Consider the following 25,172-nt stretch of genomic DNA (forward strand, 5'->3'; position numbering starts at 1 on the left):
TGGCAGATCTTTCTCCTAGCTTTCATGAGTTTTTTAGATACGACACATTCTGAACTGTGATTTAAAGAATTTAGTATTGTTTGTATTTGTCTCTGTGGTCATCTGACTGCTCTTCAGTCTGATTTATGCGTGGAAAAGAAAGGGAACTGTAGAATCCCTTCTCGTTCAGGTCAGAGACAGCTGTAAAACAGTCAGCAAAGCAACGTATTGATCCGTTGTCTTGCTCAGGGCTCTTGGTAGAAGTCTACAAGGCCAGTTATGCACATTTTGTAGATGTCAGCATCATTTTATTTGGTAGGAAAATGTGTGGCCTCTCTACATCAGCCTGTTCTAAGGCAGAATTTGACTGAAATGTTGGAAGCTAATGTCCAGGTGGCAATGGGGATGCTGCCTCCTGCAGTTTTAATTCCCTCTGTTTGCAGAAAAATGTGCTGTTTTAACTGGGGCTGTTTTAAAAGCTTCCCTATTGCACACTTGAGGTGGCATTGCCAGTGCTGCATTTCAGCTTCACATCTGATAAAACTATGTTTATTTATCCTGAGAATTAGACTTTGTTTCACTTGCTGTGACTTGAGGAGAGCTATGAAACACGTGTTCTTGGTAGGACCTCTTAACTGCCCCACGTAGGTGTGTGGTGATGATGCCTGGTTTTTCTTCCTCCCCATTCAGTGGACGGAAACTGGGAGGTGTGGAGCGAGTGGTCTGTGTGCAGCCCGGAGTGCGAGCATTTGAGAGTTCGGGAATGTATCGCACCGCCTCCAAGGAACGGTGGGAAGTACTGCGAGGGCTTGAGCCAGGAGTCGGAGAACTGCACGGAAGGGCTTTGCATTCAAGGTGAGTAACAATTGGTGCTTGACTGTCTTTAGGAGCCACGGGCTGTGTTCCAAGCAGTGCCGTGCATCTGCCACACACCCACCCGGGGCAGCAGAACTTTTCTGGCTGAACTATTGCTCTGAAAAGAACAGATTGTTTTCAGAGGGTTGCCTCTGTCAGGGTTGAAATCCACAGAGGTTTCTGAGTCACTGGATTTGTGTTGCCCACGCTTAGAATCATAGAATTGTTAAGGTTGGAAAAGACCTCTAAGATCATCCAGTCCAACCATCAGCCAACACCACCGCGCCTGCTAAATCGTGTCCCGAGGTGTCACAGCCACACACTTTATTAACCTCTCCAGTGAAGGACTCCTAACATCTTTGGTTGCCGTGAGCCTGACCCTTGGCTCTGTTCAGGGGTGAATTATCACTTCAATATCATTGCGAGTCCTCAGATGTCACAGAATGCAAAAGGTTGGTGCTGTGCTTGCAGGACGATCTCGGATATTTACTGCTTATTCCGAGAGTGCCTTTTCAGGAACTATTCTAGGATAAAGCCCTCTGAAGCTTTTTGTATCAACAAGAGTTTCACTTACTGGTCAAATGAAGTCTCTCTATCCGTGTTGCTCTACATACAGGGGAAGGGACTGGTGTTTGGATTCACGGCCACCTTACCAGTGCAATGTTTGGTTTGAGCTTTTTTAAACGTGTCTGCGTTCCCCAGAACAAGACTGTTTTTCATAGTAAGAAATAAACACTGCCATGTAGAGTTCTCTCGGCTGAACTCTGTGCAGGTCAGGGCATTTGTGCAGTGTTCTGCGGTGTCACAGAGAACAAGCTCTGTATGGGGCTGCTTTCTCTTAACAAACAACCTTTCACCTCAGTCCAGGTTACCCACACTGAACTCTGAATAAGAATTCAGGCTTAAATCTGTCCAGCCTGCAGCTTTAGTGGGAAGTTTGTGTGCAGGTTTCTTCAGCAGCAGGAGGCTGGGATGTCAGCTGGCTCCAACAGCTCCCTCACTCTCAGAGGGGTGGGAGACAGGGGGTTGGCTTTTTCCAGTGGGTGGAAGTGCAGTAGTTTTGGCTGTGGAAAACAAAGCAGGTTGCCTTCTGAAAGGTCCTGCAAAAAACCATCACTAGGAGTGGAAAGCAAAAAGCTCCAGGCTGTAAGGAGCCAATTGCCAATTCACCTTCTCAAAGAAAGTATAAAGAAAGGAAGGAAGGAAAGAAAGAAAAGACATTCCATGACAGTCCTGTCACAATAGAGATATGTGTAGAGGGCAGACAGAGTATTTATTCTTTCTGTTGTTAAATGTAATGCCTAAAAGATGTCATGTTGGCAACTCTGGAGACATAGGTTCTCTGTTCGTAGACCACATTCCAGTGAAGTACAGCTTCCCAGATGCTGTCTCACTTCAGCTCTGGTAAGGTGCTGAGTAAGATGCGCAATAGCAAGCATTGAAAGAAGGCCCTTCCCACCAAAGCATTTGGTAGATGGGCTATTGGAATAGTTAGCTTAAATAATTAGCGGCATTATTATCATTGCTGCTATTATTATTGTTGTCTGTTGTGTGCCTTATATAAAACCAAGCTCTTTGGACCAGGTTTCTACCCTGCGCTTTATGTTTTCTGCCACTTGTGCAGACGGTGTTAGTATTGATGAACTAACCTGGTTAACACCAGTGCAGCCACACAGTAAACTGCCCTAAGTTGCAATCGGTGGAACCAGCCCAGGGTTTCATCATTGCCTTTTCAGAAGTTGTTTACTTTTTTTTTTGCCATGACATTTAGAATCACTTTATAGACACAATTTTAAGAAAAAGTGCAAACAGAAGCGAAGTAAACAGTGCGTGTCTGAAAACATCTCTGGAGAAGCAGAAGCTTCCTCCTTCAGAAGCCAATCGCTTTGCTACACATGGGACTTAAATGCTCTTAATACACGATGTGTAAAGCCCGTGCCTTCTTTAAAATAACTAAATGGATCGTTATGGGTAAAAAGACACAAAAAGCATTTTTTTAAATATGAATAAATTTTGTACTGAATCAGTCAACTTAAGTGTCAGCTGTGAAACACAAAGTCTGTAAAATAGAACTTTGATGTTGCAAATGAACTATCAAATCATTTCACAAAGGATAAGTGGCATAAGCGATAAAACCCAAATTTCGTGATTGAAATGGAAAGCCATTCAAAAGCTCAGCCTCCCGGGGATGCGTGTGTTGACATCAGCGCAATACTATTTAAAATTAAAAGAATTAAATTCTCAGCTTATCTGAATGGCTGGGGTGGGGGGAAACTGCCGCCGCTGGATTTTCCAAGCAGAAATCTCACTGGGTGAAGTATTCCTGTTCCTCTTCTAAGGTGAGGTGGGAGTTTGGGAAGCCGTGACCTCACAGCAATGTCCAACAGTAACTCTTAGACCAATATAACAGCAGGTTTCTCTCTGCCACACGCACTCCAGTGATTTTTCACCTAATGCTGGGATCAGAAACTGATCTCCAGGTGTTTTGTGGGGAAAGAAAATCTACTCCAGTGTAATTTGGAGGCGAGCGTGTGGTCAGTGTCACCCCTTGTCCGCGGCAGTGCTGCCCTGGAGCTCCTTAGGAAGAGAGGAAGCAAAAGCCTCGTGGTGTGTAAGCTGTTCCTGGTAGGTGACGAGTGGAGCTCGGATTGTTCTCTGTGTTTTCATGAAGTCGGTCCCCTCCGTTTGCTGTGCTCGGTCATCGCAGGGACAATGCGTTGGTCCTGAAAGCTGAATTTCCTTGTCCATTCAAATAGACTGAAGGATTAAGTGTCTCTTGTTTCATCTCGGAGTGTGATGTTATTACTCCTTTATGGGTCGTGCTGTATGGATATACTTTTGTCAGATTATTTTTAGGACTGTAATTGCTTTCTCAGCTAATAGGAATTGATGCAATTACCCTATTTTTTAACAAATCTTTTTCCCCTGTTCTTCTTCAACCGTGTGGCTTTTCTGCTCTGCTCTTCGTCCCATAGGGAACTGGGGAGGAAATGCAGTGCTGCGCTACAGCAAACTCAGCTCTTGGAGGTTATTTGTCAGGCACAACTTGTTAAATCTGTTCCTTTCGTGAGGCAAAAGTAGAAATAGAACATCTCTTTGGTTAACAAATAAGAAATTAAGCATAAGTAAGGGTGAGAACGTAAGCAGCCCAGGAAACGTGAGCCTGGTTCTGAACTGGAGAAAAAGTACTAATCCCTAGTGTGAATGTTCAGATTTGGGGTTCCATAAGGGAAATAGTGATGAGTTGGGGTCTGCGCTCCGGTTCCGGACTCAGTCCCTGGCAGGAGAGGGTGGAAATAACACAAAGGTGGCACCTGTTCAGACCCAGGAATGTCCTTTTCCGCACTCTGGTTTTTGATGTTCTGGAGGGATCCAGGTGGTCCAGTCCTTCCCTGAGGAGCAACTGAAAGTGCTTTTCTTTTGGGGAGTTTCTATTAGCTCTTGTAAGAGTTGAGTAGATACAGACCGATAGGCAGAAGAGAGGTGGGGTTATTTTGTTTTTTCACATTCTTGAGGTTGGAAAGGACCTTTTAAGATCACCTAATCCAACCATAAACCAAACACTGCCATTATATTTTGATGTAAATGAAAGATTGCCAGGCAGTTGGGAGAAAACCAGAGATTGACTCCATCCGAATCTAAAGGTCACATTCACTCCAGACAGTCGCAATAACTTAGCAGTTTCCTGCATATTTGTTCTTCCGTTGTTTATTCCGTACCAGTACTCTCAGTAGTATTCTTTCCCATGGTGGATTTCTCTCTGTCTTGCAGAGGTAAAAGCTTTTTCTTTGCTTAATAGACGAGAGAGGTTTGTGGAGTTTTTTGTTTCATCTATTTGCTTTAAAGTTATTTTTTATAACTTCAAAAAATATTGATTTCTTTTCCCAATGCCCCCAAAAAGAAACAAACAAGCGGGCCGTAAGCAGATGAACTGCAAACATGTTTGTACTAATGCATCACAAATCACAAATAATTTTGTTTTCCACTTTTCAACGAGCTGTGATACTGAATATTGCCAGGAGGCTTCTGGATCTGCAGTCGCACCAGTTTATACAGCAAATGCATTTGAATGCTGCTGCCGCTTTCTGTAGAGAGCAGTGTATGTCAGCAGCATGAAAATGTTTGTTTCCGATGCAAAGCTCAAGTCTAACGCTGTTCTTTGTTGTTTATGTGCATCATTTCCTAGCAGAAATAAAAACAAGAGTAAAAAGCCCCCACACACAGCTTTTTGGCAAAGCCGAAATCCAAGAGTCTTTTGGGTTAAGTTTTAGTAAACCGATCATTTTCACAAATAGTAGAAATTAGAGAAGGTGCCTCATAATTAGTTTGCTTACGTTATCACTAACCTGAACATCTGGTACCTTGACATGGTTTCTGTTAAGGCAGCTGTTTTCCAGTGTGGATCACAGGGCTGCGGAGCAGTGACTGTGCCAGTGACCGACCTGCAGAGGTAACCATGGTCAGGTCCTTCACGCATAAAGAAACGCAAAAGATAGTTGACTCATAGAACGATTTGGGTTGGAAGGGACGTCAAAGCCCATCCAGTCCCAACCCCATAGAATGGTTTGGGTTGGAAGGGACCTTATGGCCCATCCAGCTCCAACCTCCTGCCAAGAGCAGGGACACCTCCCTCTGGATCAGGGGAACTTGAGACAGTCCCAGCAACGCCACACAGAGAGCCTATAAGTCGGGTCTTGGACATCACAGCATGTTCCCTCTGGGGCTGCGCTGGGACGGCGGTGCCCAGTGGGTGCTTTGTTGCACCCATAGCATCTGCGCCCGTGCAGTGTGGGTGCTGCAAGCCCGAGTCTCCCGTTCCTCTTCCAGGTGTATAAATGATAACTCCAATGCTTATTACGAGGGAGACAGAGAAGTCTCATTTTTGACAGATGCACTGCTGTATAAAACCTATTTTATAATATATTTGCATGTGCATGGTAGCCCATTGTTCTTTCCATACACATCGAGGTGTCATTAGCGGTGTCTGTTTAGATAAATAACTGTCAACATACTGTACATTCTTCTATTTTTTAAGTTACTTTTTGCAATGTCCATCATGAACCTTTCCATACATCAAACACACAAAGAAATAACGAATTTGTAACTGACTTTCCTTTCCAAGTGATCCACTTCAAAGTCTCGAACTGCCTTATTGCTGAGATGTATCATATTCTAAATAAAAGCATCCAATAAGACTAACAAATCCTTGAATTAACCAAGTGAGAAATTACTGCAAAGAAACATCTTGAAATAGATTTAGGAAAAAAAAAATAAAAAAGACGAGGGGAAAAATATGGACAACATAAAATATTCATATTGTCAGCAAACAAGGAGAAAATGTTTCATTTGTAGAGCTGGGCAGAAGCGATGTAGAAAATGGATGTGCTCCATGTAAATTTATTAAGTGCAACTTTCTCTCTCTCTCTCTCTCTTTCTCTCTCAGATAAAAAACCTCTTCATGAAATAAAATCCCAAAGTAAGTTATTTTTTTTTTCTCTTGTAAATATGATTTCTCTCCTCTGCTGTTGTTTTGTTTGTTTAGGAGCTAAATAAAACTGAAGGTTACGTGAAGAGCTTTCACATCTGAAAGCATCATCTTAGCAACTTTGTGATCATAGGGTTTAGACTAAAAATAGAGAAGTGACCGTTCTTCAGCAGTTTGTGTCTGACTGGGAGCCCTTTCTGCGCGGGCTTGTCTTGGAATGGATCTCTTGAGGACTTGTAATTGGAAAAAAAGCAATTCATACAGGCTGCTTGGTTCAAATCTGGGTCTGCTGCAGGCTCTGTAATCTTGTTCAGCTCCCTTCAGCCGTCATTTGTCAGCTGGTAAAGGGTGTTTATATGCATTAACCTGCAAAGGGTATATAGACATCATTTATCTACTGCTTTGGGAGGCTCCTGTCCTGCTCTCTTTGTTTCTCAGCCTTGGATTGAGTTCAGTGGAGTTTTGGTTCATGTTTGGAGTGAATTGGCTGAAAGATTTTGTTAAAAAAGAAAATATAGAGGAAAAAATACCCAACACAACTTCATCAAACCCACAATTTCCATGAGGCCTGTCTGTTTTTAAGTGAAGATGTTGCTTTTTCTTTTTGTAAATCGTAGAGTTTTGAGGATTTTTGCCTAATTTTCAACAAAAAATTCCCTTTGGATTCTGACAAATAAGTAAATAAACACAGTTTGGGCTCAGTGCCTTTGAAGGAGTTGAAAAAAGAATCTGCCTGTGCTGATTCAACAGTTGTGATTATTTGTGTCTTCTTTGTAGACAGATTCTTCTATTACATACTAAAATATTTAGGCTTGAGTCTTGAGCGTTCCTCCAGGATATAGGGACGTAGGGTCATTGGCTTATTTGGCATTTTATGGAATGTGCACCCTAAATCATTAGGGAAGTGATATTTTTTTTCCCAGGTGGCCAAGAAGGCCAATGGCATCTTGGCTTGGATCAGAAACGGTGTGACCAGCAGGTCCAGGGAGGGGATTCTCCCTCTGTGCTCGGCACTGGTGAGACCGCACCTTGAGTACTGTGTTCAGTTCTGGGCCCCTCACCACAAGAAGGATGTTGAGGCTCTGGAGCGTGTCCAGAGAAGAGCAACGAAGCTGGTGAGGGGCTGGAGAACGTCTGACGAGGAGCGGCTGAGAGAGCTGGGGGTGTTCAGCCTGGAGAAGAGGAGGCTGAGGGGAGACCTTATTACTCTCTACAACTACCTGAAAGGAGGTTGTGGAGAGGAGGGAGCTGGGCTCTTCTCCCCAGTGACAGAGGACAGGACAAGAGGGAATGGCCTGAAGCTCCGCCAGGGGAAGTTAAGGCTGGACATGGGGAAAAAAATCTTCACGGAAAGGGTCATTGGGCACTGGCAGAGGCCATCCAGGGGAGGGGGTGGAGGTGTTTAAGGGACGGGTGGATGAGGTGCTGAGGGGTATGGTTTAGGGAGTGTTAGGAATGGTTGGATAACCCAGTGCATCGATGACCCAGTGTATCCTTTCCAACCTGGTGATTCTATGATTCTAGAAATGTGGAAATCTTTACCTGAACTCTGTTTCCTTTGAGCTCCATGCTCAAAGCTGCAAGGTCAAAACATTCCCCAGCAGAATTTATCGCTGGCTTGAACAAAGCCCGTTTGGTGGTGGGATCCCAGAGCATTCCTCCCTTCACAAGTTTTAAAGGAACTGGTAAAGTTCCAATCCATGTTATCCGACATGTTATCTGTTTTATCAGATAACTTCCTAGCTATTAACAAAGGAATGTAACTAAATTGCAGCAGAAATTTGATGAGATAAAATTAATAATTCTAGAGAAGCACAGGGATTGTCCAGAGTAGCTTTTTAAGAGCTCTTGATATGATGTGGTTGTATAGGACGCGTGGTAACCACCCAGCTTTGCCCATTGAACTGGTCTGAATGCACATAAGGCTTCCATGAGATAATTTCTCCTTTCCATTTCAAATGAAAGGCATGTAGATACACAAGATCAAACGTACGTAGCTCAATACTGCACTGTGGTTTCCTTGGCTGCTTAAGGCCTTTTAATTTTGTCTTGTCTTTGTCTCCCTGGAATCATCTCCTAATTGGACACATTCAGTCCGTCTGTGTCATAACTTAGTGCAGGAGATTGATACCTTTTTTTTTTATTATCTGCACAGTTCCCATTGAATTAGAGAATCTTGGCAGAACATAAGTCAAAACGCTTTATTTTCTGATTTATTACAAAAAGTAACTTTAATGGAATTGATTTTTAGCGTATAAACCTAGGAGAGTTGAAGGGTTTCTTTGTAGGGTTAGGAACATATAACACAGCCTGTTGCTCTTCAGCGAAATAGGAACTGAGTTAAGGACCGCGTGAATCATCACTAATGCAAAATCAAAGTCAATTATGAAGGTAGTAGGACAAGGTTTTTTTCTCAATTAAGTAACCTCTGACACGATTGCCTGATTTTTGATGCTTGTTCTCAAAGACTGGACGGCTGAAGAGATGGACTTCAGAGTATGGAAGGGGAGAGCGACAGAAAACTGGGAGAGGATGGGAAGCTGGAGAAATCTTCCCCCTCTCCTAACAACTCTAATGGCAGACGGGGGGAAATATACGCCCTGCATAGCTCCTGGAAAGCACTTACTGTAAATGAGATAATTTAATCAATTACGTTTCCTAATGTACTAAACCAAATGTTTCATTTTCTGCTCCTGCACATCTTAAATTATCTTCAGGTGCTTTATGAAACTTAATCATAGTTAATAGAAACTTCATTACTATCAAATGTGCTTTCAATAAATGTTGTGTAACAGTGTCAGTAGGTGGAGTGAAATATAGGCTACAATTAACCACCAACATGGTTCCTGTAACTGAAAAGTGCGGAAATTGTAGTGCTTTACGGGAGCCCTTCGCTCCACTGGGCCGGGACGATGCAGTTCATTAAAGAGTAATTGGATGACTATATTTTTTTTTATCTTTTTTAGTTTGTTTTCCACTTTGCTCCCTTCTGGGAAAAAAGGAAAGTAGAAAATCACCCCATTCCCCAGATCTATCGTGCTTTTCTTTTTCTTTAATTGCCAGTCTCCCATAAAAGTAATTATGCAGCAGACTCGATAGAAAGGGGAAAGGATTAAAATTAGTTGAAAACACCCGAACAGTGTTTGTTTCTAAAGAAATAAGAACTACCATAAAGACAAAAGCCTCCTTTCTGAAGCAGTTGTTTTCCGTGTGAACAATTCAAAGGAATACCGTGTCACTCGTGGTTGTCACTCTTCTAAGATAAATCATAGAATAGTTTGGGTTGGAAGGGACCTCAAAGCCCATCCAGTCCCACCCCCTGCCATGGGCAGGGACACCTCCCACTGGATCAGGGGCTCCGAGCCCCATCCAACCTGGCCTGGAACCCCTCCAGGGATGGGGCAGCCACCACTGCTCTGGGCACCCTGGGCCAGGGCCTCCCCACCCTCATGGTGAAGAAATCCCTCCTTATATCCAGTCCAAATCTGCCCCTCTCCAGTTTATACCCATTGCCCTTTGTCCTGTCACTAAAGCCTTTGTGAGCAGCCCCTCCCCAGCTTTGTTAAGTCAATGTAGTTCACAATCTGCTGTTCCGTAGAGGTCATCCTTCCCCTCTGGACTCTGTGTTGGTTTCTTTGGGGTTGGGGGTGGGTTTTTCCTTTGCGATAGGAATAGGTTCCCATCATTCACATCTGATCCAGGTTTCCAAACCAGCGTCCTTGCTTCACGGGGCTAATGAGCGCTTGGAGTAAAGCTGATTTCAAATCGTTTGGGTTGGCTTGAATGGGATGTTGGAATGCTGTATTTGGCGTTAACTGGGAACAGTTTGAGAACAGGGATGGAAAGGGCGTTTTCTGTTGAGGACATTTGAGCCAAACGGTTTGTTTCACTTTTGATTCAACTGCTAAAGGATCGGTAACATCGCCTTATTGACAGGAGACCTCCCAGGTGCTCCAGCCTCCTCAAAGCAGTGTTTGCCCACTCGTTTCCTTGCTGCTGCGACTCACACGGCATCTCGCTTGTGTCAGGGACCATTCGCACTCGGCTCTTGCCTTCGGCAGCTGCTCTGCCTTCCCAGGAATGCGGCTGCCGTGCTGTTAGCTGGCAGGCGTTTCATTTGCGTAAGGAACTGGTGAGCCAGGAAAGTTGGTGTTTCTGATGTTGCCTGTAGGTACTCATTCCTTTCATCTCAGTGGTCTGAAGTTGCACCTTCATTCTAAAAATTCAGCTGAAATGAAGTTATCTGACTCTCTGCAGAAAAACGAATGCACAAGAGAAGTCTCCTCCCAAATACTAATTAAGTCCTTTCAGTAATTGGCTATTTATTAAATGCTGAATTTAACTTCCTACCCTCTTTCTGTACATTGCAGATTATTTACTGATATGGGGTAGTCTGGATTTGCTGATTCTTTTGTCACTGTCATGTGTTATAACTAAATGCATTTCTGTGCCGAGTGCTTCTCACTCGATAGCAGCAGCGCACACACAAGGATAACGAGTGATGTATTGGGTGAACACATGATCACCTCTTCCTCTAAACTGGAGTTTGGTACTAAGGGAACTATCTAAGGACCCACTAAGTGTACTTGCCAAGTAATTTAATTTCATGGTGCGTGGTCCCAAATCCCAGAAGATCCAGAATAACGGGACTGGATAATTCAATTACGTAATATTGCGGGTTTCATTTGGATTCGTTCTTTCAAAGAACTGAAAGAACTCTGCTCTAGAAGTTTGAAATCTTACAAAACTTGGGTGTAGGCTTCATGCATGGATGTGGTCACAGAGAAGGTTTGGTTTCCAGCCTGTTTGTAAGGACTGAAGATGCTTGCAGGAGTCTGAGATCTGCGGGGTCTCTGAGCAGTGGAGAGGACAGTCTGTTCCTTCTTAGAAAATAAAGAGGAGGAAGGGGAAATCTTCACTAAGGTATTTTTGAGGATTTGTGACCTCTTGCAAGCCTAAAACTTAGAAACTAGAGAGAGACTATTTAGTGGGAATATGCTTCTGACAGTCACAAGTCCAACTCTCCCATTTGAAAACAAACTGTGAAGACCATGATGAAATCCCTAAAACAACGTGAGCCCACCAAATGGAGCGATGCATCAGGACATCAGCTCGTGCTTTCCAGTGTCCCTCTGTGCTCCACTCTCCTGCTGTGTTCCACTCCACATTTATGTCCCAAGCTCTGCCTCCCTGACCACGTGTCTGTGGCCTCGCACAGTGCCCTTTGTGGATGGTTTAACCGCTTTTGTGAGTGTTGCTGACTTGATCCCCACTTTTTCTCCTTTCAGACATTGAGACTGCCAGCGACATTGCCTTGTACTCCGGCCTGGGAGCAGCAGTCATTGCTGTAGCGGTGCTGGCGGTTGGCGTTACTCTTTACAGACGGAGTCAGAGTGAGTACGGCGTGGATGTGATTGATTCATCTGCACTGACAGGAGGCTTCCAGACATTTAATTTTAAAACAGTCAGACAAGGTTAGTGTTGTGATTTCATTTTCTTCCCTCCAGAGCTCCTACTGCGGAGATACTAAGCTCATACTCAATGACTGAGCTGTCTTGGCTTAATGCCGAGCAGATGTGGTGGAAGCCAGGGATGGGGAGCTGTGGTTCAAGGAAGAGGATGGCTGGAACTGTTTCTTACTGTCATTGCAACTTGGACAACACTTAATCTTTCATGACCACATTCTTAAGTGCTTTAGAAATACTGTCACTCCCTTCTAAACTGACATTAGGACTTACAAAAAACCCAAATAAACCAAAAATAAAGTATGTCTGTAGTTGCTTCCTGGTCAGTTATGGATCTTCTATTTATTCCAATAAAAGTAATTAGTATTTTTCTGGTAACTTTAGAAACTCAACTTTTAAGTATTTGTGTAAGGTGCTATTGGCGTGCAAACATCCACATTCTGAGGTTGGTGGGAAATAAATGTTTGAAAACCTGCATTGATTTAAAAAGAAACAAAAATCTTCAGAAAAACACCAATACTGTAAAATGTGGAAGAAATATTTTTACTAAAAAGACCACTTGGATATACCTGGAGCAACTCCGATAAGAGGCCAAGCTGAGAGAGTTGTTCAGCCTGGATAAAAGGCTCTGGGGAGACCTTAGAGCAGCTTCCAGTGCTGAAAGGGGCTCCAGGAAAGCTGGGGAGGGGCTCTGGATCAGGGAGGGCAGGGACAGGATGAGGGGGAACGTTTTTCAGCTGAAAGAGGGGATATTGAGATGAGATCTTGGGGAGAAATGTTTTCCTGTGAGGGTGGGGAGGCCCTGGCCCAGGTTGCCCAGAGCAGTGGTGGCTGCCCCATCCCTGGAGGGGTTCCAGGCCAGGTTGGATGGGGTTTGGAGCCCCTGATCCAGTGGGAGGTGTCCCTGCCCATGGCAGGGGGTGGGACTGGATGGTCTTTGAGGTCCCTTCCAACCCAAATCATCCCATATTTCTCTGCTTTCTGGAATATTACTTACTTCAGACAGAAAGGCGGGGAGGAGTACAAATGGCCATTACTTTAAAGCTGTGTTTCGTGAATTCTGTGCTGATGCTCCAACATAGAGCTCTGCCTTATTGCGGGTGGGTGGGTGTGTTGGTGGGCTGTGAAAGTGTCCCCATGTCTCTTCCTTCTTCAGAAAAGGGAAATACGTTGCAGAGTTTTGTGCTGGGTTTTGTGGGTGGTTTGGGATTTGATTTTGTTGTTCAGTGGGTTTTCATATGTGTGTGGTGGCATTGTTGTTTTTACAGTTACTTTACTTTCCGGGAGACATTCCTCACCAAACATAAATCACAGGATGTAGACAAGGATGTTTGAAGGATATTTACTCATTCAGTTAAAAAGCCAAGCCTTTAATTAGAGGCGTGCAATTCTCACTGGCCGTCTCCAAGAGTGACTTTGTCCTCTGTTCGTTTTGCCATGAAAGTCTTGGTTTGAGTCTGGGGAATTGTTTGATTGACTTAGTGTGGCAAAAACATTAGTCCTGGACACGGAGAATGTTTGAGCACACCAGTTTCTGTCCTATGCCAGGGCGCTATGAGGTCAGTTTGTTACTTTGGATTCTCTGTCTGTGGGGTTTTTAAATAAGAGCATTTCTAATCTAAACAATGCAGCTGGATAAAAAGGCCAATTCTCCATTCGGTCTGGTGAGAAAAGAGAGCACAAAACTGACCTGTGGACAAGGGAATAGCATGATCCAAATTTTGTTCTTTGGAGAAAAGCATTTATAATATAATATAGCATATAATAATAGAATTACTATATAAATTCTGTAAACACACACTATATGTGTTATGTTAATATAATAATATAATATGTGTTATAAGCTAGTATATAATAATATACTCTATTGTTAGCAACTCAATCTGCAGTCTCTTAGTGATCAGATTTTCAGGGACGCAGTACAGATAATTTCCAGAAAATTGGTTACTTCAGAAAACTTTATTTACTAAAAAACAACCAACCAACCAACCAACAAACCCAATGAAAAACAAACAAAGAACAGAAACCAGCTAAAGGATTCAGACCCCAAATCTACCCACTCTTCCTCTTTTTTCGAGAGTGTTTTGCGAGCTGAAACGCTCCTAACTGAATAACTGTGGTATTTTTCCCTACATTACTCTTGTCCCACTTTCTTCTCAACGCAGTTTCCCTCAGGCATGAAGCTGTTGTTTCGTGTAAGCTCATGGAAAAGGTCTGCAGGAAGATGCGATTTCACCCAATGGGCTTTAATTTAAAGAAAGTGATGCACAGAAACCCGAATCCAAACAAAAAGGAAGCTCCTTCTTGGATTCACACACTCTGGAGTTGCCTGAAGCGTGGAAATGTAGTGATCAAGTACTGTTAGATCTGTACCATCATTTCATGTTTAACATTACCTTCTGTGGTTTTGAGCTCGGAGAGTATTGGGAAGGATCAGCAAGTCAAAAAGGGAACAGTGGGGAGGTCAAGAAGAGCATTCTGATTTAGCATCTTAATGCAGTCGCCAACTCCCTGCTCTGCTTCCTCCTGCCAGGTAACTCCCTGCTGTTGAACTCCTCCATGCAGCCTGACCTGACGGTGAGCAGGACGTACAGCGGGCCGATCTGCCTGCAGGATCCCATGGACAAGGAGCTCATGACAGAGTCATCACTCTTCAACCCACTGTCAGACATCAAAGTCAAAGTGCAGAGTTCGTTCATGGTGTCCCTAGGGGTGACCGAGAGGGCTGAATATCATGGAAAGGCACATTCCGGAACTTTTCCTCATGGGAACAGAGCTTTTGGTACAATACAGGCTAGGAATAAGGCTACGTACATTCAGAACCTGTCTTCTATTTCAACAAAAAGTGAGCTGAAGACAACTGCCATTTTTGGACACCTGGGTGGCCGTTTAGTGGTTCCAAACACAGGTCGGTAGTTCCTTTCTCACTAAAAGCATATAAATTAATTTTAGATTAAACTTACTTTGCCTGATGTAGTATTCTATAACTAAATAAAAGAGAAAAAAGGGGAAAGAAAAGAAAAGAAAAAGTAGGAGCTCCCTCAACACAAATTTTGGGAAGTAGAGCATGTTGTCCACACAGGAGATTACTGATCAGAACAAAGCTTAGGATGAGTAGTCGAGAGGCATTATGCCTATTTGAACTGTTATAAATTACTGCCTCTCTTGATGCCTTCAGCATGAAAGTCATGTTAATCAAAGGCGTTGCTTACTTGGATCCTGATCCAAAAGCAGGGCTCCCCAGGAAGGAGGTCGATATTGGATCAGCATCTTATATAATGGGGCCGTATTCAAAGCAGAATCTACATGCATCGACGTCTGACTGCCTTAACGTTGTCAGACTTCGTTATGTTATTGAAGACTGCAGCATATAACAAACAGACGTCCCTGGAGAGTAGCTTCCCCTCTCAATGAAAACTCCAGCATGCCTTTCGTTAGCATTTACTGCTGGCTTTCTGGTTTTCTCTTTCTTTTCGCTTAATGGCTTGACAGATTTCCGTAGCGGGGCACTTCAAAGTCAGCCGGTGTTTCAGGATTGGGCTCTGCCCTGAAACGTCGCAGCAGAGACGCTCAATTTGCATTGTTTAAGAAGTAGAGTTTATTTTGCAACTTCAGAGTATTGTGAGGCGTATTTGAGACTTACGAAATGCTTTGTGAAATTAGGTGAAAACGTACACCACCAAATTGGAATCAACTAAAGGATGTTAAAATCCTCGTCCGGGAATGCGTTGCGCTGCATCACTGTGTTCGTATCGTACTGAATGCAATTCCTTGTGTTGGATACTTTTGTTTTCAAAATGGCCAGCGTAGCAGAAACAGACAGATTCCACCACTGAGGGAATCTTGCAAAGTCTGGTCATCATAATTCACTTTGAATTCAACTTTGATTTCGTTTGACCACTGTATCCGGGGTTATCTCAGTATCTCATTGAACCGAATGCTTTAGAGCCTTATCTGTCATGTTGCATCCATAAAATGGATGCTTTAAAGGTTACTGTAAAAAAATGCGGTCTGTATTTAGAGAAGATTGATAACAGAATTGAATTGAAGGGTCTAATATTTAGTGCACAATCATGAATAACATATGGAATGTATTAATTTCTTCACAGATTGTTTTTATGTTCAGCAATGAATATTACAAAGGCAGAGGCACTGAGTCAGTTAAGTCATAAATGAAGAAGTCCCTCATACTATACATTTAGCTAATTTATATAATGATAGTCCCATCAATTAGATTATTTAAATGCATATTTGGTCCATTTGCAGTTTATGCGCTTCCTTCTGGCTATGTAAAATCAAATTTGCCGGCCAGTCGTACATGATAGTGCGGTCCTGTCGCTGCTTAGCTGAGTTCTGCCTTGTGTGATGTATGCAAGGTAAAATACCACCTTCGAGCACTAAGTGTGCTGTACAACAGTTTAATTTTCCGGTGGAAAGCATCCTTATTAACTTCCATTTTATCCTAGTGGAGTAGAAGGAGCAGCACATCACTTGATTCCCCAGTTATTCTGTATCTGAACAAGAAGCCATGATGATTCGTATGCAAATTCAGATTACTTCGGTTACGTAGTCTCTGTTGTGAGATTCCCTGTGAATCTAGAATTACCGGATTTGATTTCAGAGTCAGAAAGGGGCAGATGGGTGCAAAGAGGTTTCAAGCAAAGTTTAAAGCACGATCGTGTCTTGTGAAGCGTGGAGCGATGCAGAGGACAACATGTGAACCCCCAAGAGGCGTTGTGGTAAATAAGAGTGAAAGAGTCAACGAATTATTAAAACCTTTCATAACGAGTTTGCCCTGCCCACCTCCCAGGAGCTGGCAAAAGCTCCCTTAAAAGTTAGCAAAGGAATGTGTGCTTTTGACTATTATTTAAAATAGGGGGGAAAGGCAAAGAAAAGGGAACAGAAATTAAACAGGGAACTCAAAAAGAGATTGTTCTGTTGCTGCATCAGGTCGAAGCCTGTCAGATAACGAGACCATCAAAATGACTGGGATTACAAACCAGTCTAGTGGAAGCCATAAGGAAACAGCTGATGGAACCTTTTTGTTGCCATAAATTCCTGTCTTTTGGTAAGTGCTGAAGGAGGCAAAGGGTCTGCTTCTGCCCAAGGATGAAGAGCAGCCTTCAGTCACATCTAGACCAGGAATCCAGTGTCACTTAGTGATGCAAAACATTGGGATGTCAACTATAGTATTTCAAAACTCTATTGGAGCGTGAGGTTTCGAGGTACGAGTCTGTATAATTCCAGGTTCAGTCAGTTAAATATTAATAATTATGTGGATCGTGTTAATAATGTCTTTTTCTTTCACTTGGTGATGTTGTGGTCAGAACCACTCTTTCCGAGGAGCGTTGTTCTGCTCCACTCAGTGGCCATTCTTGGTCATGTAAGTCAGAGGCCAGTTGTGCATCTTTCCGTACACCCAGAGCCTTTCCGAAGGTGAGCTCTGCCTCTGCTCTTTTGCAGGAGTCAGTTTGCTGATACCACATGGAGCTATTCCTGAGGAGAGTTCTTGGGAAATCTATCTTGCCATCACTCAAAAGGAGTCCAGGTGAGAACCACACACACGGAATCTGTGGAACTGCCTCATTTCATGGATTTATGCCATTTGTCTTGCCTTCACCACCACTCTTACAGGTTCCAGTGATGTGCTCCAAACACTATTTTGGCTAAAAATATAGGTTCTTAAATAACTTTCTCAGCTTTCTCAAACTGCCCTTTCACCATTTACATTCAGCACTAAGTGAATACTCTCTAGTGTATGCTTTAATTAATCAATTAATTTCAGGAGACGCTGGTCCCAGGTGAGGGCTGGGGCACTGATTAAGCCTCATTTCGAGTGCTTGTGAGACGGAAGGGGTTTAGTACTAATCAAGGGCATGTTTGTACAACGGGAGATGGGAGAGTTGATTGTGGTTCTTTACAGCAGTTATTCCTCTTATCTCTTTCACCTTAAACATATATACAGCTAAAAGCACTGAAAAATTGGTGGGTGTCTCTGAGGAGCTGTGGAAAGAAGAAAATCACTGCATATACCGGATATATTTACTTGCAATAATTTATAGCCAAATGGTTGCTGCAGTTTTCCTTTAAGAACTGGAAGACGCGGAGCTGCCTATAAATTTTAAAGTCTGGAAATATTTTTCAGAACTTAAAGTGAGATCCTTTTATGTTTTTTCCCCTCCTCTGATATCTGAACTCCTTTGTGAAAACTTTCATATTCCATCCCCATCTGCTGCCAGAGGGTTTTGATCATTTTCAATGAAAGATTAAGATATGTAAAAGGAAGGGAGAAAAAAACCCACCCCAGCTGTTTTATCTGCAAGGGTTCTGCAAAAATGAATTAAAATAGGTTAATTAAAAACAAGCAGCAAATTTTGCCTACTCTTTTCCTTTTTTTGTGGGCAGAAGCAGAGGTAGCAAAGCAAACCGAGATTATCACAGGGAGATTTATCCTTCTTCTTTAAACTGAGATTCTGTAAAGTGAGACAAGAGCAAACTTTTTTTTTCATCGAATTACTCCATTTATTTTCCCATCGTTGAGGCAGGGTTGATATTGTCTTTCTTCCATCTAAGCTGGGGGGAATAAACCAGGCTTTCCTAGCACCCCCGGGATGGGGCAGCTGCTTTTCCCCACTCTTTAGCCAAGCACTGAGCTAAAGACAGCGGTATTTGGGCTGTTAAGGGGATATTGTTTAGCTCTGCCTTTAAATGGGGGACATGGTTTAGCGATGGAGTTGGCAGCGTTAGGTTTACAGTTGTACTTAGTGATCTTTAGGGGTCTTTTCCAACCTAAACGAATCTATGATAAGGCACTGGGGAGTAAATATTGAAAAGCAAATATCAAATTCTTCTCAGAAATTCACTGCATCCAGAAAAAAAGGCGTGCTCAGTGTTGTTTCCATTCACTTCCTTGCTTCTCTGGTTAACCTTCACAGTATTCCAACATGGAATGTTAATGGAGCAGGGCTTTGGGATGGAACACACCCTTTGGTGTCACAGCTTGGGGGCTCTGCACGGCCAAACACGACGAGGCCATCGTGCACTTGTGGCACCACGTGCTGCTGCTTCGGGCGAGGCTGACGGGCACCGAGGCCTCTCCTCCAGGGAAGATACCCTAACATTTCCTTAGCATTCCAGCTTCAGGTGCCAGTGTCCCTCTAGCAGCAAATTCTAAACTGAAAATGAAGCTCTCAGTGCCAGAAGCCCCATTACCAGTACTTTTCCCCACCACCACATTCTGCCCTCTGCAATTCCTGATGTTCCTTCCCAGTGCAGTATTTTTAGTAAAACCATTTTTTAAGTTGTGCTCAGCAACAGTGACTATTTGTCTTTCTTTTACTGGAAAACGCAGATTTTGATGGATTTGAGGAGACAGAGCCGGTTACTGATTTGTTTTACCTTGAAACAAAGGGGATGTTAAATACCAGCGTTTGGTAACATTTCCCTCTCTCTAATAAATGGCTCAGAACTGCACGACAGCCTTAATACCATGTCAGCTCTTGCACAGAAGGCTCTTGCTACTCGCAACAAGTGTGCGACTTCATCTAATTAACTGATTTCAGTTCATTTGGCATTAAATAATTCCCAGACCCTCCATATGTTTGCCCAATATGTTCTACGAGGGGAGTGAGTCTCTGAAAGCCATCGCGTGGCTCCTTTCGGGCTGTCGGTGGTCAGTCACGCGCAGCCCTGCTCTTGCTCTCTCCACGGTGTGTGACACAGTGACCCTGTGGATCTGCCGGGGCTGTGACGGCGCCTACAACCTTTCAGTGCCTCTGGCTTCTTCATTTTTCTGTTAATTATTATTATTTTTGATAAGGTGGGTGGGAGGGCACTTGGCAGACCACAGTCGTGGGCTCCCGCTCACCTTTCACAGCACCTTTGCTGCTACAGGGCTCTCCTACCACTCCTGACTTCATTTCTTGTTGTATCTTGTATATTCGTGTGTTGTTTCATTCTTGATACTTGAAAAATATGAACTGTTTCTGGTGGGCATCGTCACCAGTAGCATAACTAAAACTCTGGATTCACACCTCTAAAAGGTGTTGTGCTGAAAACAAAATATTCTACCTTTTCCTCCCGCATTGAAGATGAATTGGCAGCTTTGAAGGTAACTTCAGTAAAATTCCACCACGACCACCTCCCCGTAGCTGAGGCATTTGTTGTCAGCAGCCACTTGGCAAAGGATTTGTGTGTTGGGAGAGAGATAGGATAGAAATGCACCAACCAAGTGAAATAACGAAGGTTGGGCTCGCTCTCTGGAAATCTGCTTTTGTTACCCCATTCCTGCAGCTGCATCAAAACAGAGATAAGGGAAAGGAACGCAGAGAGGAATCATGAACTGAATTAACTGACTGAACAATAAACACATATAAAAGTTGGCTTGAGGCTTTCTAATAATTCTGAGACATTTTTCTTTGTAGCTAACTGGATGATTTCTTAAATTAGCTGGAAAGAGAGGTGATTTGGGGTAACTGCTGGAGGGGTTTATTTGTAAGGAAATCAAATACCATTTGGAAAGGGTGATGTGGGTGATGTTTAGTATTTTGTGCTACAACAGTGTTTTCCTCACAGTGCAGGAGTTGGGAAAAATTGCTACTCATTGGCATAAGCAGCTGCAAGTAGCTTTTTGCTTGAGCTGTCTGCTTAGAGTGGTCATCCTGATAGCAGTGCATCAAACCTCAGGTGTCTCAATGCAGTAAGACTGCAACCGCTGCCAAGGCGCGTTGCTGCAGCGAGGCCTGCGGGTGCCATCTGCTTTGTGCTCGCTGCTCTTCCCTCCCCGTCTCATGCCTCCTCGAGAGGCACACGGCAGCTATATTGTGCTTTCGGGCTTTTTTTACTTTAAGAACCCTACGGACGCTTAGCAGCACTGAGGCTAAGGGAGCATTTGTTTTTATGATGCTTGAAAGAGAAAAAGCAGAATTGGCCGTCTTTGTTAGCACATTGTGTCTTCTTCGTGTCACTGCAGTCTTCATCTCACAAATACTTGTACGCGTCGCCTTTAGTAAGAGCTGTCACCAAAGTCGTCAGAACTTCTTGAATCTTTAGCAAGAATGGTGGTTTTTAACTGCATTTTCTGAGCACTTGTGACTCCGGTTACATGGAGAACACTGTCCCCAGGTGCTGGTGGAGAGATGGGCAAAGGCAATTGGTAGGGTTGGAATCTGATTGATTCGAGTGCAGGGCTCCACGTAAGTGTGCCTCCATGAGAGCTCCATTCGCTTAAATGCAGTACCAAGTCAGCTTGGGTGACTTGGAATTTAATAGCATAGCTGTGAAGCACTGGGCTGAGCAGAGCGAGGATGGGATGGTTTGGTTGTTGCCGTGCTGCTACTGCAGAGCTCTACAGGGCCATGTTGTTGTTAGCTCGTGATGGCACTGGAAGGACATCCTCGTTTCTAAGCAGGGATTTTTCTGTTGTTTATATCTTGATTTTATTATCCTATCATCTTATTTCTATCTTGGCTGAGTTTTTTCCCCTTATTTTTCTCTTGGAAACACCATTTAGAAGCACAGAATGTCCTGAGCTGAAGGGACCCACAAGGACCACCGAGTCCAACTCCTGTCCCTGCACAGGACAACCCCAACGTTCACACCGTGGATCTGAGGGTGTTGGCCAAAAGCTTCTGGACTATTGTCTGCTTTGGTGCCATGACTGCTTCCCTGGGGAGCTATTCCAGCGCTCCACCACCTGGTTGCTTTAATTTTAAGAGTGAATTAAATGCCCGTTAATTTAGAAGCCAAAAATTCAGATCATACAACCTAAATGAAGGATTATGGCATCAAAAAACCACCCACACACCCCAAACAGGGCAAGATGCTTCAGTTTCTAGTTTAATGTGTAAGAAATTAGTCTCATCCCTTTTATCACTGGTTCTGCACAGGTATTTACTATAAGAGGGAAAGGAAAACACATTTATGTGAGATGAGGTTAAATTTAGGATTGAATGGAAGAGAAGAAGATTCTTGCCAGATACTTCATCTTTATGACTTAGCAAGCAGTTAATTTAATCAGACAGAGGTGGTTCCGTTCAGATTGGATGGATCCCTAGACCTCAGTTGTGCTGGTGGGATCTCCGTTGACTGTAACGGAGCCCACACGCACCAATCTACTTTGCAGAGTTCTAAATTTAAGCAAAGTCATCCTGCCCCTGATGTGTGCTAGAAGTTACCGAGCTGCTTTGCTGTGCAGAACAGGAATGTGTTTTCAAACCAGGGAGATCACACTCAATCTGGGAAAATTTATGAGAGTGTTTTTAAACAGTAATTTGTTTTATCTTCACTACTGTGCAAACATTGTTGATGGCAGTCTTTGAAGGCAGAATTAGATGGCAATGCCACCAGCTGGTGCGTAAAGCAAAGCTTACTCGCATAGAGTCATTTTAGTGGTGTATTTGGTTTAAACAAATCAAAATGTATTTTAAAGACCAGAATCCTAAACTGACCAGCCAACAATTTGAGTGGATATGCCCTAACAGAGATGTTTCGTCTCCAGCTACAGCTTCTACTTGAAAATTAGCACAGTAATTGGTTTGCTTATCCTTTTCTGTAACAGATGAGCAAGGTACTTAGATTTTAACTAAAGTAAATGCTCACTTCATATTAAAAAGAGCCTAACAGGCATTATTGTCTTTTCCCATACACAAAGCCTACAGCCAGAAGGCACAGACGTTCTTCTAGGACCAGAAGTAACTTGTGGGCCCTCAGATTTGTCTGTCAGCACGCCGTTTGCCTTGACGATACCGCACTGCGCAGAAGTCAACTCAGAGCACTGGAACATTCACTTGAAAAAAAGGACACAGCAAGGGAAGTGGGAGGTAAGTTTAGAATTCCGCTTCAAAGTTGATAGTAATGATGGAAAAATGATTGATGCAGGCACAGGTCCAGGATTGTGTGAGAGAAACAGACGTCTTGAAGAAATTGTATTAATTAACAGTCAGTTAAACTGTTTTCAGCTCTTTTTACCAAGATGTGCAAAAAGGGACAACTTTATCAGTTGGCCCATGTGACATAAGAAGGTGTTCATTTTCTCCGATCACTTAATAATGCAGCCAGTAGCTGTTTATTTGTAAAAGCTGTGTTTTGGGGGACCGTAGCTCCCAAAGAGGCTCATGTCAAAACAGATCATGATACCCACGTGAGAATTTATCACAGCATAAAGGAAGTTAGAGAACTGGTGAAAAACATCCACTTGATGTTTAGGGGCTTTTAGCCTAGAAGGATCCTCCTGATTTAAAAATCTTCTCTGCCTATGTGTCATTTTAATGGGCATGCAGTGACCACGCTGCGCTCGTAACCTCTGAAGGATTAGCCTAAACTAAATGAAGTATTTCGCTTTTTTAGCCGAACGTGTATTTTCTAATCCTGATTCACTGGGGAAATTAAGCTTTGTGCATTCGTGACAAGGGCATTTGATCTTCTGTGCCTGTCCACCTATATTTTTTAAGCCCACTGGCCATCTTCGACTGCAACTGCTTGGTAGGCAGCAGGCTCAAAGATGCTAAGCTTTCTGCATCATTTGGGGAGACAGTCTAAAGCATGAACCAAACTGTTACTCCATGTTATAGAAGGCCACACAGGAAAGAAAGGTGTTGGATTTCCCAGTTATAAAAACGTTCGCTGTTATTCAAACCACAGAACCTGGTAACTAAACACAAATCCATAGTCAATCTGATTTTATTGCACTGCTGCTGATGGAACTGCTTAGTTCCTTGCATTGTGAGGGGACAAGCCAGGATATCTAAACCACTCCTGGATGCCATAACTCATACTATCCCTTTCCTCCCCTAAACCACGACGGTATTTGTTGCTTTTCTCTAAGCCATTTCAAATTCAGCTTAGATTTCCTCCCTTAGACACACTTGGTCCTTGGTCGGCTCCACCGGTGTTGGTTCCAGACACCCTGGCGTTAGTGAGCTATTGCCGGGCTGTGGCTGCTCTGATCCCTCATCTGAGGGCGCTGGAATGCAGGTCTAAGCATGAAAGGCAGAAGAGCAGGATAGGTAGTTTTTTGATGAAGGTAAACACAACTGTAATGGATGTGCTGAAAGGCAGTCAAACACCGACTATTGTTCGGGGTTTGCTTATTGACTTTAATCTGCAAGGTAATTTCTTAACTTGACATTGGGGAAAAAATTAGCTAGAAAGTCAAAAGCACTTGGAAAGAAATGCTCAAATTGCTTACGCATCATTATTATTATATGCTGTACACACTGAATTCTGTGCAATCTATTGCTATAAATCCCGTTGCTGACTCAGGGCTAAATTGGGAGTATTTACTCATTTAGGTCTGCCTTCTCCCCTTCCCTGAGGGCAACGTGAGTAAAGACTGTGCAGCCTGGCTCTCAGAAATACTTTACATTCCAGTTGAATAAAAATTAACAGATAAAGTCCTGACTCCCAGTGTCAAGGCCTGTTGATTCTATTCTTTTATATTTTTTTAAACCTGAATTTCATTTTGCAGGAAGTGATGTCTGTGGAAGAGGAAACTACTTCTTGCTACTGCCTGTTGGATCCTTATGCCTGTCACATTCTCTTAAACAGCTTTGGAACTTATGCTCTTATTGGAGAACCCATCTCTGACTGTGCCGTCCGACAGCTGAAAGTCGCCGTTTTTGGCTGCCTGTCTTGCAATTCTCTGGATTACAATCTGAGAGTATATTGTATGGATAACACCCCTTGTGCGTTTCAGGTAAATGGTTTCACTTCATTAATTTGGTGTTTAGTTATTTTTCCATCCTGGGGATGGTCCCAGAGCCCTGGCGATAGTCCGGAACAGTGAGAACACTCTGGTTTTTTTATGCCACACCTGCATGACTTATTCTGTGTCCTTTAACTTCTCTGCTCTGTTGTTCCACTTGTGAATTTAGACTGCAAGAGCTTTGGGATAGCCAAAGTCTTCATTTTTTTGCCTGGCAGATGGAACTCTCTCTGCCCCCATTCTAGTCTAACCAAAACCCACGTACCCATGGCAAAGGCACTCCAAAGCTGCAGCTGATGCACCGAGTGCGTTTGGTTGGGCGCAGTGCCTCGGCTGCTCCGTGTCCCCGGCAGAGCTTCCTCGCATGCAGCGCAGGGTGCAGTGCTGCTCCTCTACAAGCAGAAAATGTCAGTCATTATCGTTTGATGTGTAGCATTTATCACGCTTATTACTCTTACACTTCATTAGTCAGCTCAGGATTTCCTCTCCTGTTTACAACTTGAGCAAAAAGAAAGAGATTACCTCACAGTCTTTTTAAACACAAATTAAATTATAATCGTACGTTCCCCCTTTTAAAAAAAAAAAAAGAAAACCCACACAAACCAATCCCCGAGTGGCGATAAAAATTAGCATGATTTTTCTACCTGGCATTCCAAAACAAAACAATGAAATTCCCTGGCTTTTG

At 43.3% G+C, this 25,172-nt stretch overlaps 1 protein-coding gene and 1 long non-coding RNA gene across 7 annotated transcripts in view; one reads left to right on the forward strand and one right to left on the reverse strand.

The window, feature by feature from the left end:
- Positions 1-25,172, forward strand: part of UNC5D (unc-5 netrin receptor D) — a 152,157-nt gene that overhangs the window by 108,130 nt on the left and 18,855 nt on the right. For 3 of the 6 annotated variants that reach the window (XM_054088979.1, XM_054088978.1, XM_054088974.1), the window contains exons 7-13: positions 670-834; positions 6,278-6,310; positions 11,608-11,793; positions 14,318-14,692; positions 17,248-17,332; positions 22,436-22,604; positions 24,251-24,478. In XM_054088979.1, the coding sequence (XP_053944954.1) occupies positions 670-834; positions 6,278-6,310; positions 11,608-11,793; positions 14,318-14,692; positions 17,248-17,332; positions 22,436-22,604; positions 24,251-24,478 (1,241 nt within the window). The remainder of the gene's footprint in view (positions 1-669; positions 835-6,277; positions 6,311-11,607; positions 11,794-14,317; positions 14,693-17,247; positions 17,333-22,435; positions 22,605-24,250; positions 24,479-25,172) is intronic. The other 3 variants (XM_054088976.1, XM_054088975.1, XM_054088977.1) reach the window with 3 other exon arrangements.
- LOC128854674 (uncharacterized) overlaps positions 24,494-25,172 on the reverse strand; it is a 63,277-nt gene continuing 62,598 nt past the window's right edge. Inside the window, exon 3 of the long non-coding RNA XR_008453620.1 lies at positions 24,494-24,879. This is a non-coding gene — a long non-coding RNA (uncharacterized LOC128854674). The remainder of the gene's footprint in view (positions 24,880-25,172) is intronic.

This window comes from Cuculus canorus, chromosome 26 (genome assembly GCF_017976375.1).
Source record: "Cuculus canorus isolate bCucCan1 chromosome 26, bCucCan1.pri, whole genome shotgun sequence".
Taxonomy (NCBI): Eukaryota; Metazoa; Chordata; class Aves; order Cuculiformes; family Cuculidae; genus Cuculus; species Cuculus canorus.